Here is a 16,549-nt window from a genome sequence, read left to right as displayed (position 1 = left end):
ATGGACTAGTCTGGTACCATGGACAGGACAGTGATGGGGAGGAAGATGGGAAGGGTGATTACTGTAGTAAGTCTGGTACCATGGACCACAGGTTCCTGGAGCAGGGCAGTGATGGGGAGGAAGATGGGAAGGGTGATTATTGTAGTAAGTCTGGTACCATGGACAGGACAGTGATGGGGAGGAAGATGGGAAGGGTGATTACTGTAGTAAGTCTGGTACCATGGACCACAGGTTCCTGGGGCAGGACAGTGATGGGGAGGAAGATGGGAAGGGTGATTACTGTAGTAAGTCTGGTACCATGGACAGGGCAGTGATGGGGAGGAAGATGGGAAGGGTGATTACTGTAGTAAGTCTGGTACCATGGACCGCTGGTTCCTGGGGCAGGACAGTGATGGGGAGGAAGATGGGAAGGGTGATTACTGTAGTAAGTCTGGTACCATGGACCACAGGTTCCTGGGGCAGGACAGTGATGGGGAGGAAGATGGGAAGGGTGATTACTGTGGTAAGTCTGGTACCATGGACAGGACAGTGATGGGGAGGAAGATGGGAAGGGTGATTACTGTAGTAAGTCTGGTACCATGGACAGGACAGTGATGGGGAGGAAGATGGGAATGGTGATTACTGTAGTAAGTCTTGTACAACAAAACCGTATATCATAAAAAATGAACAGTTCCTGATTAATATTACTTACAGTGGTTGCTGGTATTCTGGAACTGTTAAATTGTTACAGTAGTGTCATTGGTGGCACTAGCACAGACCCTTCTCTGAACCATGTTTCAATGACATGAGCCTTATGAGGCAGGTCTGATTACTGCCCCTATTGTCTATGCTAAAACCTACTTAAAACAGAAAAAAATTCCAACAATATGTTGTTCACAATGAAAGGTACAACCCCCTGGCCTGCAGTAGCCTCTACTGCAGTCTTCAAACAGGGTGGTTTGCAGTTTTCAACGTTGACCATGAACTCTTGTGCCGGGAAAGGGAGTTTGCCCAGAAAGGAAGTTTGGTGTGGAAGGGAGTCCCAAGACACAGCAAACTCCCTTCCTCGGCAAACTCCCTTTCCTGCCGATGGAGATCAAGATAGAGATCATAGACAACATTGAAAATCACGAACCAACTCCTTCCCCCCCACCCCAACCCATAAAACCCAGCACCGTTCAAGGAGTGCAACGGAGGCTAGGTCTGCAGTACCTCAAAAGAATGTCAGGGGCCCAAAGACTTGATTTCTGTTAGTAAACTGAGAAACTGCTGAATTCAGAAAAGGCCTTGCTTACCTATAAACACACAATACAAAAATGTAGCCTTACTTCATGCTACCACAGAGGCATGTGCCTTACATGTAGTCATGGTTGTTTTGACCTTTATCTGTAAGACATGACGAGGACACCAGCCTGTGCTGAGGGGACAGGTGGAGATGGTGAGATGGAAGCAGAGAGACAGAAATCCTTGGAAATCCTGAGGAAGGTAGTTGGCACCAGGGCTGCCATGACGACAGAGAAGGGCAAGAACATTGACAAGCTCAAGTTCAAGTAAGGTTCCTAGTGATTGCAGCTACTGTACATATACATGTGGTGTGTTACGCCGAACGGCGGTTATACCGGCTATATAGATACAGATACAGATACAGATACATGTACAATCTATAAATATCCAGTGAATAGCATCTTTTAAAAGAGCTTTTTACAAAAATCTGTAAATGCCAGAGAGTCGCAATGACAAATGTACACTCTGTATACATCGTACATGGAGAGAAACTCAAGATGCACTCTCAAACAAATCGTTGTTTCCTGTAAGCCTGAAGCCTGAAGCTCCCTAATACACAGGACTGCTGGCTTTATATACGTGTCCATCTGAAGTGACAAATGCAATCCCATACAACATGTTGGAGCTGTGGCCAAAAAGACATTACTAGAATCAAACTCTGGCCCACAGATCCACCAAATGTTTTTCTTACGTCAACTGGCATTTTTTCCAGTGATCCTTCTGCAGTGCGCTACGACCCAACACGAGAGGACCACAAGCAGTTTGAGATACCTGATGAGAATGTAAGCCAGAAAGATGCGGAAGAAAGGTATGAGCAATGTGGACAAATTCACAAGGAAGGACAAATATATGTAGTTGATAGTTTTATCAGGTTGGTAGATCAAGCATTGATGGATAGTAGAAGTTGTTTTGTTTTGTCTTTTTCACATAACCAAGAGAAAGTTACCTGAAAGTTTTCTGCAGTCCTTCTGCTGCCTCAGGGCTGTAATAATTGTAGTTCCATGTATTTCTTCTAAATGTAATTACCTTTGCCGAAAAGGTTATATTTTTGGCTGTGTTTGTCACCACAATAACTCAAGAATGCCGGGATGGATTGTCTTGGTATTTGGAATGTGAGTACAGGTACATGTAGTACTGTAAATGCAGAAATGTTCGCGGTGGTTTTATTCTCTTCGCCAAGAAGAGTATGAGATTGCTTGACTTGGGTCTGTATGTAGGTCAACAGCATATAACTCGAGAAATTGTGGATGGAACTTTGTGATTTTTGGTAGGTGTGTAGCAGTTGTCGAAAGGAATGCCAAGTTTGAAAACGGTTTACCTGGCGTTTTCCTACGGTACTGCAGCCAGCTTGGTATGTTTTTTGCGGTTTGTTTTTGGCAGCATAAGTCAAAATCTAGCTGGACGATTTTCACGAAACTTGGTAGGTGTGTAGCGGTTTTGGAGAGGAAGGTCAAGTGCGAAAATGGTTTACCTGGCTCTTACCTATGGTGCTGTAGCGGGATTTGTATGTAAGTGCGTTTGTCTGTAAGCAAGATAACTCGAGAACCCTTGAATGGATCCTGATTATATTTGTTAGGTGGATTGGGGTTAGGAAAACGAAGGTCAAGTTCGATAATGGGTACCCTAGTGGCTGCCTAAGGTACTGCAGCGAAACTTTTAATTTTGGCACTTCGTGTTCTGGACATGCTGTGGTCATGATTTTTGAGTGGTAGATAGCCCTTGAAACAGAGAGTAAGTGCTGTGAGTTTGGACCCCCTAGCGGCTTTTTGGGAACTGCAGGCACCGATTTCCGTTCAAACTTTGGACGAGGATAACTTGAGAACGTGTAAACAGATCATCATGATTTTCGGTATGTAGATAGAATGAGTGATGAATTATACAATGTAATACTAATTATGCAAATCAGTAGCTTATTTGCATAATTAATGAGGAAAGTTCATAAATCCATGCCAACAGCATATAACTCAAGAAGCTGCGTATGGATTTTCATGATATTTAGTATTTAAGTAGCGGCTGCGGAAAGGAAGGTTGTGTTCGAAAATAGTTGACGTAGCATTTTCCGTTAGGACGGTAGCGGGCCGAGTGTGTGCGTCCTTTTGTTTGTGGAATGCATAACTCGAGAAGCCTTGAAAAAATCCTGATGATATTTGGTAGGTGGGTAGGGGTCAGGAAAACGAAGATAAATTATGATAGTGGGCCCCCTAGCGGCTTCCTAAGGTACTGCAGCAAAACTTATTAACAGAAATAAACTGTGCTCTATATATCTCATTTTGACCTATATCTATGGACACAGCTGTTATACAGATGGTTTGCTGGAGGACGCCCTTACACTGGGGACAAAGTCTAAATTGACAAGCATATAGTGCATGGTGCTACCGCAAAATTAAAACCACCGCGAAAAGTCCTTTCCCGCTTCCGCAAAATTAAATCCCTGCGAACTTAAATATTTACAGTAACTTCTCAGCCCTTGTGAAATGAATTAGGTCCAGTAGGCCAGCTTTACTGCACTCATACAGGTACATTGTATTGTCTGTTTACAGTGGTGAGCAGGCAGCCCAGACCCCCCCACAGGTGGAGACAGTCCCCGACACCTCAGCAGACAGGTACTTCCAGGTGGCGTCAGATCTGAAGGAAGTATTCAGCACAGCTGAGGGACAGGCCTTTTCATTTTTTGGGTCAATCTCTGCAGAGACTGTAGAAGACACTGGTAATCATGGCATGAATGCATGTTTGCTACATTGTCGGCTTTCATGAAATAATAGTTACCAACGCAAATGGATATGATTTTGGAAATTCACTGTCTTTTCATCAGTGACAGTGAGTAAGATCTATTGATCAGCAGGGCTATTAAACCCAAAAGTACGATTTTATGTTCTAACATTAGATAGTCCAATAGGAAACAAAATTAGACAAAGTCAAGACAAGGTTAATGCTAATTAGCTCCTGTCCTCTCCATTAATTACCAAAAATTCCAAGAACCAAGGAATTGTGTAAGTGTGGCCTTCAATTCAGATCAGAATACCTGTCATACAAGACTTAAACACAACATATTAGATAAGAAGCAAAAAGACACAACAAGTAGATAGTATCATACACCTGAACTTAAAAGAGATTTTCAGCAGGCACACAGACAGCTTTTCCTGTCAAATAGCACAGAAGAACCTTGTTTTTTAGACACAAGTGCGGCATTTCATTATTGAGAGACTTATTTATTTGTAATAGATTTCTAATTCTGTTTTCTTGTTTTTAGAAGAAGACAGGACCTCTGAAAGAACCCAGACAACACCTAAGAAAATGCCATGGCAACCCAAAGTTTTCCAGTATGACAGCAGTGATGAAGATGAAGAGATCATGATCACCCAGGAAGACCTGTCAGTCATTTTCCAGTTTTTGTTGTACCTATCCTACCATACTTTCCTGTACTTGTCCTTGTCCATACCTGTCCTTCTGTATTGCCCATACTTCTCCTACCATACTTGTCCTACCATACTTGCTCATACTTGTCCTACCATACTTTCCTGTACTTGTCCACGTCCATGCTTGTCCTACCATACTTTCCTGTACTTGTCCTTGTCCGTACTTGTCCTACTATACTTACACGTACCCATACTTGTCCTACCATACTTTCCTGTACTTGTTCTACCACTTTCCTGCACTGTGCAGTATTTTATGTACTTGCCTTACTCAATTTTGTCCAACCCTGGGTATTGCTTTGTATTGATCATTATGATCACGTAATTCTACATTTTGCATACCATAAAGAATTTAAGACTGTACAATATATATGGACGTGCATACATGTAGAATTTCATGTGTTATGTTGTTATAAAGTGGTTGCATCAACACACCATATGGTTTAAGAATCTCTTGTTTGTCCTCCAGTAAAACAATACCTGAGAGGGTGGAAGAACCAAACAGAAGAAATTCCTTTTTCTTCACTGAAAGTGATGCAAGACTGAAAGGTGAGAAAATAACTTGGCTACCAATACTGTAAAAGGGCAAATGTATTGGGGGGCCCCGGGGGTTTAAATCAGCATACTTCATGGAGACCTCTCCACTAGGGCTGGGTACCGGTACAGAAAATTCAGGTCCGGTTCAGGTCCAAAGGATCAGGTCCAGGTCCGGGTCCGGACCTGAACCTGGACCTGATGCAGTATGACTCATACCAATGGTCCATTTCACTACAAAGAGATCTGTTTGGTGGAGTATTAGACTTACACTGGCATTTTAAAATCCTACAACGCTAACTGCACCTGTACGATTGGCTGTAAGACTTGGTAGAAATTACTATAAACTCTACTCTACTTCACTCTTGTTATTTTCTTCCACCTGCAAGCGCCAAAACGTGTGAATGGCTGATGAAATAATCTGTTAATTTTCTAATAGGTCCAACATCCGGTCCACCTAATTTTTTCAGATCCGGTTTTTCTAGACCGGTCCAATATGAAAAACCGGTTTTGTACCGGTACGCTGTACCGATACCCAGCCCTACTCTCCATTACACTGCAAACATTTCTTCTTTTACAGCAAAATCCTGCCTGGCAGATTCAACTACAAAGTTAAAACCACTACAAACATCCGTTTTCTCTCTGTTGCAAAAACAAAAGCCAGCAAACATTTAATCTTTTACAGCCTTTCTTTTTTCAAAATTTTCCCTGCAGCAAGCATCCAGTGTTTGAAGCTATGTCTGTACCTGTCCTAATTGTGAACATGACCATATACATGCTATGGTCATGATTTTTATTGGGGCTTAGTAAAAAGCATTGTTTGGGCCTCCTTGAAGCTATGTATGCATAGATATGCAGGCATGATTTTGTAAGACTCAGGAAGGGGGGTGAGGGATGAGTGGATTTTCTTGCGTTTTATCATGTAGGCAACATAGGAGGACCGTAACGCAATAAGTTGCAATCTAGAGAAAACTTCATAGATTTGTTGTATTTACCTCCATGAAAAATAGAGTATAGATTTCCTGATTTTGGGAACCCCAGTGAACTAACTAGGATGATACTCTGGCTAGGATGGATTGTGATGATATTTGGTGCATAGTCAGGTATGGTTAACTTGACAGTTTGGTTTTGGGCCTTCTGATGGACAACTTTGGTACTGCAGCAGAATTTTGAAATTTTGACCTGGACATGTTGCATTTGCGTGGCTTTCCAGCTGCCGGCCTGCGTGCCTCCAGCTTGTCATGCATGCAGACAGCCTGTGGATCGCTGGAGGGCAATTTTGTTGCATCATGCATTTCACAATGTTTCTTCTGGATAGTTGGGAAAGAGGGAAGCGTATTTCATGCCAGTCTGACGTTGTATACAAATTTACAACAGCATTTAATGCATGGTCAGTGTTCTAATCATTTGGGCACATTTTTGCAAGTTGTGGAACGGCACTTCGTCTAGGACTGTTGTTCAATCTGTATCTGCTGTACTACAGGCTACTACAGCCACTCGAGTCGTCTATGATGTTGTTTCTGTTGTGCTTTATCGTAATCTTCTCCCTCTCTCTTTCTACAAGGATTGGGCACAGTGCCATTGTGTTACTTACAAACTATCTTCTGCAACAATTTCATCCTCACCATTACATTAGCTTACATGCCCAGCTTAAAAGCATCTTGTTTGGTGACTCATAGCTTTTAATGTAAGGAAGAAGTAGTGCATGTTTGGGTCCTCTAGCAGCTTTCTCTGGATCTGCAGGCTGGGGTGGTTTTGTTTAAGTCTTTTTAATGACATGTATTGAAGGAGAGAGGAGTATTCAAGAATAGATATCAGTCTTGGAAAGATGCAGCTGTTGTAACTTCTAAGTCCAGGCAAGTACATGTCATCAATCAACCTACTTGATTTAGAAGTGTAAAAGTAGTCACATGTTTTTATTTACCTAGATATTGTGTGTTTGTTGTCCTTACAGAAGGTGTATTGTGTCCTTACAGAAGGTGTATTGTGTCCTTACAGAAGGTGTATTGTGTCCTTACAGAAGGTGTATTGTGTCCTTACAGAAGGTGTATTGTGTCCTTACAGAAGGTGTATTGTGTCCTTACAGAAGGTGTACTGTGTCCTTACAGAAGGTGTATTGTGTCCTTACAGAAGGTGTATTGTGTCCTTACAGAAGGTGTATTGTGTCCTTACAGAAGGTGTATTGTGTCCTTACAGAAGGTGTACTGTGTCCTTACAGAAGGTGTATTGTGTCCTTACAGAAGGTGTATTGTGTCCTTACAGAAGGTGTATTGTGTCCTTACAGAAGGTGTATTGTGTCCTTACCGAAGGTGTATTGTGTCCTTACAGAAGGTGTATTGTGTCCTTACAGAAGGTGTATTGTGTCCTTACAGAAGGTGTATTGTGTCCTTACAGAAGGTGTATTGTGTCCTTACAGAAGGTGTATTGCAGTTCTATAGGAGAGACAGGTTGGAGGACATCAGGAAGGCCTGGGAGGAGGTCCGACCTGAGCTGTTAGAGGTGAGGAGAATGTTCCACATGTACAGCAGCATTCCTGACAGTATTGTGACACAGTCACCAAAACTCTGGCTGTTGTGTTACCCATTTTTTATGCAGTAATTCACGAACCTGATGAAATTATTCAACATTTCAAGGAAGTATTCCTTGTGCTGCCATACATTAATCCTGAGTTTTAAGTCAATCCATTGATCCGAAGTGACATAAATCAAAGTTGACAATTTTCAATGGTCTTTTTAGCAAACACCCAGTAAAAAGTCTTTTTTGTGAATGCCCAATATATCCGAAAAAATATCAGCCGTCGCGCACGGGCACCTAAACCTACCGCCACAAACATGTTCAAAAAGGTGTCCCATTGATGTGTACAAAGTTTCAGTGCCTTACAAGCTTTTTTAAGTCCCTTTTTTGGGTCAAAATGTACTGCGCCGATACTTCCCAGGGATAAACAAGTCCACTAGCCCTATTGTCCAGGGCAAGTGAAAGTGCTGTTCGGGCAAGTGCATAACCTGCACCACTTGTCCGATTGGGCAAGTAAGATTTTTCCATTGATTTTAGTGCAATTTTGATATACTTGTTACTTTTTACAGTCATGACATCAAGCAATTGTCTACAGAGAATTCCATTGCTGGAAGTGAAAATGCATATACTAGTAACAGTGACATTTGAATTTTGGGCAAGTGAAAAATTGGTTCGGGCAAGTACATTTTTTATGTGCTTGCCCGATAGGACAAGTGGATTTTAGAAAACTTGTTCAACCCTGCTTCCATACATTAACACTAACAATTCAAAATTGGGACACTGATCATGTGACCTCATTATGGACTGTTCTATAAGTATTGCGGTATCGGCGTTATACATTTTGACCCAAAAAGACTTTTTGCTGGGCGTTCGCTAAAAAGACCATCGAAAATCGTCAACTTTGATTTATGTCACTTCAGATCAATGGATTGACTTGGAACTCAGGATTAATGTATGGGAGCACAACGTGGACATATTCCAAGCAAAAAAATATGAGATTTGTGCAGCGTGGACTTCTCCAGAGTGGGTGTTTGTGGGCATTTGCTAGAAAGGCTGTCCCATCAGTATCTACATGGTACATGTATGCTACATTTTTTCCTGAATTTTCTAGGAGTCCAAGAAGAGGCACAAGAATGCTGTACGACAGAAGAAGAAGAACCAGAGGAACAGACAGAGACATAAGTACAAGTAAACATAGCCTGGTAGGACAATAAACAAAAATTATTCCCCTAAGAATTATCATGGGTTTATAGAATATTGCTGCCACTTGTCAGATACACTGGTACTGTCAGACAATATTTTCCATCAGAATGAATGATGGAACAGACCCAAGTGTCCTGTTATGGTGATAATGGTCATGTGTTAAATGTCATCTTGTGTAATCCATGTGGAAATGAATCACTAACATGGGGCTTATATATCAACCTGTTCTGGAGACTTCTTTGTACAGAGGAATGCGACAAAAGACAGACTAACATGTAGGATTGGAGCAAGGCACTGTCTTATATAAATGAATGAACTTTATCGTACATCTATACTCATACAGGCTAAGTACAGGATCATAGTGATTGAGGAGAATTGTAATTTGATATACATGTACAGTGTAATAAAATGTGATATATTCAGCTACAATTGCAATTGATCAGGTATGATTGTACAGGCTTTAAGTTAATTGTACAGGAGCATTAGTTTTCTACAAGTCCAGTTAATGTTTGAACTATTCATTCAATAAAGATACATCTTCCTGTCATCATTGAAGACCACAGGATTAGTTGGTCAAATTGTCTGGTACAGGTCTGCATCTTGGTGGGATGTTAATATGTGAAATAAGGGTAGTTTAGGGGGTATGGTGGGAAAATCTCTATATTTGTTGAATTAGTTTTTAAAAAAAAATTTTCCACCATCTTATGGTTTTTCGTACCCCCGTGAGATAGTGGAATCATCGCCAGCTGACTGTTTTGAGCCTGCAGGACCCAAAAAGTGTAACTTAAGTTTAACTGAGAAAAATGTAACTTCAACTGATAGATATATTATATTGGGAAGTATTAAGTAGATTAGAATCCATGTACTCAGTTCAGTCTTGGAGAGAAGAGAAAATACAAGCATCTTCAAATGTGGCACGGCTCCTGTGTCTCTTCTTGGGTTTGAGGGTATGAGCATAACATTAGCAGCTACTTGTATCCTAACTGACAATATTGAAATTGAGACCAGCTATCGCACCCTTTACAATAATATTATCTATCCATCATTGAAAGGCGTATTACCCTTCACAGCGATACTAGCCTGATTTAATCTTGCTTATAGTAGCCCGCCCGACATCCAGCCAGCTAGCCTGGTATCCAGCCCTATTATACTAGTAAATGTAGCTCCCGAGACTAGGAAGCTGTGATACTGTTGGATACCAGGCTACCAGCCAGCCTCTGTAGACAGGGCCAGTTCCAGCCCAGAACAGCAGAGCAAGCACCCCTATATTCCTGGGAATTAGCTTATCTCCAAGCAGATATGAGGCTATGTGTTCTCTAATGTAGAGAACAGCTGTCACGGCACAGGAATCCCTTAACAGATGTTAGACTCTGGCTTCTTAGCACATTGCATTGGTCATTGCCAGTGTTATATTATTATAATAAGCAAGTACATACTTTGTCCTGGTAAAAAAAAGCGATCCTGCGAAAAGGACTCTGCAACAGACCTGAGTCAGTTTACAGATGTGCTCTATGTGGCAGAGACTGTCATTCTCGTCTGGGACTGTTTAGCCACAGTCAACGCTGTCAATTAGGATTTTACCATGGTCAATATTGACCGAAGGAGGCCATATACTACTACTACTTTGTCCTGGTAAGTCATGGAGCTATTAGGGCTTCGTTTTCTTCCAGTTTGTCGTTATTTGTCTGTCTGGAACTGTCCATATTATCGGCATAATATATATTGTTACAACTGATGCGGTGGAAACCATAAATACGTCACGGAGTATGTTACCTACGGTCACGTATTTTCGGTAGTCTTCGGTATTCAGTGAGGCACCTAGTACAAGCCAGAGTTACCTAGTACAAGGCCAGCTTGTGCATAATTATTAAGCGCATGTCAGAAGCAGGACACTTCTGTCCAACAACATTTGGCGCCTCCCGCTTCTCCTTGCTTTGACTGACATTATAATGCTCTTCCTATGTCCGACTGTACCCAGCACATGTGGTCTTCAATAAAGTAGTAGGCAGCGCATTTTTTCGGTCCGTTCTGAGAGGATTTCAGGCCAAGAAGCTAAAACCGAAGTCAGTCGATATCATCAGCTAAATAGCGGCGACGGTCAGTTCTGTCCGACAAGCGCTGTTTTTGACTGGGGTGATCGAACAGGTTCAGATCGGTCCAACTTTGGGGCGACCTACCCACGGAACCAGTCATGGTTACTAGTAGTCTCTACCAGACTCCATAGGTCACTGGGAAAACCATAGAATGGAACAAATAGAGAAGTAAGCCAGCCAGAGGAGTACAGCCGGCTAGGGAACAGCTTGCGAGTGAGGAAATGATTGTTCTGGCCGGCTGACTCCCCTAGTGTACTATGACTCTATCTGTCCAATTTCTACAATTAGACCACCGATCTACGAAGACTGGTAGAGGTGCCCACTGCACAAAGGTTTGATCATTACAAATGAGGTATCATTTTAAAGTGAAAATGTACAAGATTCTTAATGACATAGACATGACTAATAATGCCAATCATTAAGAAAACGATAACGACTAACTCAAATATCAACCCATCATAACAAATGGAACATCATTGTAAAGGGCATGGACAATACACAGCAGTAGTAAATTATTATAATACAATTAATGGAGATATGGTCGATCGAAATCAAGGTACCGGACTTTTTGTCCTCTAAATATTTGTAGAGGCAAGTAGATTTGATGAAATCTCCTTGGTAGAGGTGAAGTTCAATGTCTTATTTTTGCCGATTCATTTTCTTCTAAGGCCATGTTGTCTGCGTTATATGGATACCATCCTTTGGGAATCCCAAAACTGATGCGAATGCGCGAATAAAAAAACTTGTCAAAGAAAGGTGCCTTCATTATGTAATCTAAGTGATCAGAACAGGAAGGTTGAACAAATGACTGAGCACTTGTATAGGTATACAAAACAATCTTCATTTTTGTTCTTTCACACATTCTTTTTTTACTTTCATGACATTAGTATCTGTTTTGCGGTCTTTTTTGCGACTTACAGCATGTATGAACTCATTTTGCGAAAGCTATGTATACGGTTTATGGTATGGTCGAAAACTTTTCTTCTAAACAGCCGAAAGTTGAGGAGCGCGTGGAAGTCATCTATTCAATTGAATGAACCTGGCCTAATTTGGAAGAATTAGAAGATCACTACTGGATATGAATCAACAGCAGCATCACACTTTGGCACCTACAGTTGTTACCGGAATTTGTAGCTTTTCCATTGACCAATGCAAAAGGTAGAAATTCATTGTTAGAAATGTTAACAGCCTTGTGCGCGCATGTTGAGTAACTATCATCGTTTTTATTTCACCTGTCCACTCCAATAGTGTCCTGCAAAACTCCCACAACAACTTAAAACTACATTGATGAGGCCTCAGGGAAATGCGATAAACTAATCAAAGATGAACTTTGAACAAAAACTAACATTTATACTTGTGTTCGAAATAACGTATTTGGACAATGACGACAATACAGAACTTTATTGGTAATGATAGATTTTTTGTCTGTATTGACCGAATATGAAGGTGCATTACCCTATTCAGTATAACATCACGATAAATCTATAAGTAAATAGATACATAGAAATATATCGTCAACACTATTTCTCCACACCTGTACAACCCACGTTTGCAACATTGAAGGAGAGGTGTGACATATGTACATATTGAGATAGGCTAGTCACAGTGAGTTCCACCTCCACTCGTTGTTTCCACCCTATGTTGGCCTCCCATGCGCCACATCAAAAATTCATGACTCCTTTCTCCTTCACTAGAAAGCTTTAAAGCTCGTGTTGGACTGGAAGCCATGCTGCCACGTCTCCCTGTCTAAACAACATAATCTTTGTCCTTGTGGATTTGAAGTGTTACGGCTCGCTATGAAGTCATTGCTTTCTGGTGAATTGTATGATACCGAACTTCCAAACATGTTGATCCCTGCAGGTGGGCGTGAGCACCCGAACTGTGCGACCATTCACAATAACCTCTGTCTCAGGGGATCGGGGCGGTTCTGTGCGGTCTTTATCTCATCTCACGCTACAGGAAAGTGGCGACAATGCTGCTGTTTCACCCCACCCCATATGCACTATATATACAGTACGATTCAACATGAAACTTCGGTGGGGAGACTTTTTACCATCTAACTGACATGATATTGACGACCGGCTGAATATGTTTCATTGATACATACAATACAGAAAGTAGAAATGTTGAATACATTTGTTAATACAGCAACGGATAGGGCCCCACGGGGCATTGTTTGTGATTAAATGACTCACATTAGGATGATGAGATGCGTTATTATCTGACAGTCGTGTGGAGTGCTCGGACGTCCTTGATAGCTGAAGAACATGTGGCGCGGTCAGCCTCACCTGGCCTTACGTCTACCTGTGTGCTATAGCAAATTTTAATTCCAGGTCCAATATAGCGCCTGTATGTTGGTTTGTCCAGTCTTGTTTTGAAGCTGCAGTGCGACAAACCGATGAGGCCATCTTTATTATAAAAAGCTCCCCCGTTGCATGGCTACACCACACCATACGGGAACAGGACTGTCATGACTACCATCCCACGAACTCGTCACTGGGTATTTTTCGTCCACCGCTTTCATCGACAAAGTCCATGGACATTTCCATACCTTGGCGAACTCTCTCCAGCTCCACGTCGTTTCGGTAGCCACTTGTTAAGGTGCCCGGGAGCGATTCGTCTCGATCAAAGTAGCCTCTGTAGGGATCAGAACTTTCCTTCTCTGACTGAAAGTTGATGGACTTCTCTTCCGTGTAGTCCGTTTGAATGACGTGACCGTTCTGATAGTGAGGCGGTGTGTCGTTATATCCGTCCCGTGCGCTGCCCGACAAGGACACCCCTGCCCGGGCACCGGGGACCCTGCTCTGCTCCGACTGTATGACAGACTTTCCGTCCCTTCCTTTGATGTTGCCGTTACTCATGATTGTGACAGAGTTGTGGTCAGTGTCGCTTTGCTGTATGGTGAGGTGCGGCACACTCTCCATGTTCATCCCAGAAGAATGCATTGTAGAAGACGGCGGTCTGTGATCGTTGCCGTAGTGTCTCGGACTTACCGCTGTTGGGTGTGGGGTGTTGTCGGTAAGGTGGACTGTTGTCCACTGCACGTGTTCTTGTCGAGCATACACCCACATCCGACCATCTGGACCGTACTCTATCCGTGCTCCCTGTGGAATAGCCTCACCTGTTTCGGCCTGCACCCCGTTCTGTACCAGCCGCCAGGAGCCACCTGCGCCGCTACTGTTCTCGGCTGTACGCGCGTTGTTGGTCTGCAGTCTTGTCCCCAGGTCTGTTAGACGTGCTTCGCGACTGTAATGTTGTGGTTCTGGCGTGTGACGGGGCGAAGTCGGCGGAGACGAGACAGGCTGTGGCCGCTGTGTCGTGATGGTGTAACTTCCATGGGACGTAGGTTGCTGCTTGCGGCCGGCTGATGACCGAGGTGGCTCGGACACGACGATTCCTCCATCAGCACGGGGCTGTTGTTGGGTGGAGATGACCCTTTTTTCAGGTTCGATCACCAAAGTCTTTCCCCCCAGCGACTTCAGGTCTTCCACCATGTCCTGGTAATCATGTCTGTTGCTGGGATAATCATCCCTGGGTATTTTACGCACGTCGACATTGGGGTCAAATGACACACTGCGTCCTGGGGTTGGTTCGTTCTCCTTACCCTTGACCGACTGAGATCGCTGAAAATTCTGTTCTAACTGCCTTCGGACAGTGGCAAAGTCTTTTAAATCGTCAGAGTTGGTTGCCATGCTATCCTCTGACTCCATGGAACCGGAGCGTCGAAACCCCTTTTTCCCCTTGACTTTCTCCCATTCTAACGGGTTCTGCTGCTTCTTCCTGTCCGGCTCGTTCTCCCGCCGGTACCGCTTGCCCTGCTCGATCTCCTCGCGCAGCTCCTGCATGCGGCGGATGGACGACTTGGACAGCGTCTCGTAGCGCACAACCTCCGGGGGAAGCTCCAGGTCCGCCTCGTTGTCATCAGAAAACACGCTACTGCCGCCATCTTGAACATCCTTCTCGTCTTCTCTCTCGCTCACCCGCCGGACTCTCTCCCCTCCCCGTTTGGACGAGTTCTCGGACAGCCTGATCTGCCGGTTGGCAGACTCGTCCTTTACCTTGGGAGCGTTCTTGAGACGGTTATGGTACAGAAACTCGAACGACATGGCGACTTGTGGGCCTTAGCGACGGCCTCTACACAGTGTGCGTGCAGAACGTTTGGAGACCTGTCAGCTCTGTGCAGAACATAATGCCGGTGTTGACAACACCTCGTTACGTATTCATTTACCTGGAACAATTGACCTGGGCTGAATAGGTGGGGCTCATCGCACACAGCGTCACTCCATATGAGTCAGTCAACCCGTTACTTCTTCACAATGTAATATATAACATAATATGGTATTTCGTTCTTTCTGTTTGTACCTTTCTACAATAAAGAAGCAGTTATTTGTGCGTGAGATTTCTCAGGTTATAAATGTTCATGGCGTGGCAGGAACCTGAATACAGTGGCTCGTACCTGGGATCGGGGAGCCGTGAACACAGGAATGTGGTTAGACGGGATTCTCGGCACGACTGACGTGTCCCGCTACAGGAGCATTATTATCAGGCGCCGCATCAAAGTCTCTCACCAGGCCGCTCACAGCCAGACACAAAACACAGGTGGGGCATCTATCAAAATATCTACCTTTGCCAAGAACACGGTGGCCATGATAACGTACTGTAAATGCAGAAATGTTCGCGGTGGATTGATGTTCGCGGTTTTCGCGGTAACCACATTACCGCGAACTTAAAACCACCGCGAACATTTTTCTTTTATGGTATTAGACTGCAGTCTATGGTGTTACCGCGAACTTAAATCCACCGCGAAAAGTCCCTTTTCCCGCTACCGGGAATTTAACTCGCTCACAGCCAGACACAAAACACAGGTATCAGGTATCTATCAGAATATCTACCTTCGCCAAGAACACGGTGGCCACGATTGCGTAACTCAACGGATGGATTGTTGAGAAATGATCAGATTGTGGGCCACCTAGTGGCTTTCACGGTAATACAACGGATCTTCTGGTTTTGATACCTGTTTGGTCACGATTGTTGGTTGGTTGGTAGATAGGTAGGTCGGAAAGAAAGAAGTTACATAGATTTGTGTCTTCTAGTGACTTTCTTTGAAACTAAAGACCTTTGCTAAAGACCGACGTAATAGTATGTAAATCACGCAAATTAGGACATGATTTGCATAATTGATGAGGAAAATTCGTATTTTGCAAGAAGGTCATAGTCAAGAACAATGTAACTTGTTTCTTCTAAATGTTATAAACGTGAAAACTATGTCCCCCAAATAAAGGACAAAGACTCCTTCTCATACACATCCCTATTAACAGCAACATGCATTAATTAAGTGTAGTTTTGAATTTATGTACGAACGTTCTATAAAGAGACATGTGCAAAGATTCAATTTAGATGTAATGCTTTAAACTACTAATACGTTTTGTTTATCAAATAGGACTTATACACATTTCTAACTCATATATACTCTTATACAAATATACAAATAATTCATATCTATCAATGTCCCTCTCTTCTGAATTATAA

The 16,549-nt window shown here is 43.0% G+C and overlaps 1 protein-coding gene across 6 annotated transcripts; it reads left to right on the top strand.

Annotated features, from left to right (window-relative positions):
* The first annotated feature begins 84 nt into the window (after positions 1–84).
* Positions 85–9,841, top strand: LOC118416106 (nucleolar protein 8-like). 6 transcript variants are annotated; one of them, XM_035821178.1, is made up of 8 exons: positions 85–284; positions 1,373–1,529; positions 1,976–2,071; positions 3,804–3,970; positions 4,514–4,634; positions 5,146–5,225; positions 7,627–7,709; positions 8,836–9,841. In XM_035821178.1, exons 1-8 carry the CDS (start codon positions 221–223, stop codon positions 8,914–8,916), a joined length of 849 nt encoding a protein of 282 aa, XP_035677071.1. In that variant the 5' UTR covers positions 85–220; the 3' UTR covers positions 8,917–9,841. The 6 variants fall into 6 exon arrangements, with proteins under 6 accessions (XP_035677071.1, XP_035677068.1, XP_035677069.1 ...); XM_035821175.1 differs by having other exon boundaries at positions 91–502; positions 3,807–3,970; XM_035821176.1 differs by having other exon boundaries at positions 96–490.
* The last annotated feature ends 6,708 nt before the right edge of the window (positions 9,842–16,549 follow it).

The sequence above is a fragment of the Branchiostoma floridae genome, chromosome 5, assembly GCF_000003815.2.
Source record: "Branchiostoma floridae strain S238N-H82 chromosome 5, Bfl_VNyyK, whole genome shotgun sequence".
Taxonomy (NCBI): Eukaryota; Metazoa; Chordata; class Leptocardii; order Amphioxiformes; family Branchiostomatidae; genus Branchiostoma; species Branchiostoma floridae.
The sequence above is the reverse complement of the archived record's forward strand: the minus strand, read 5'-3'. Positions and strand labels throughout refer to the sequence as shown.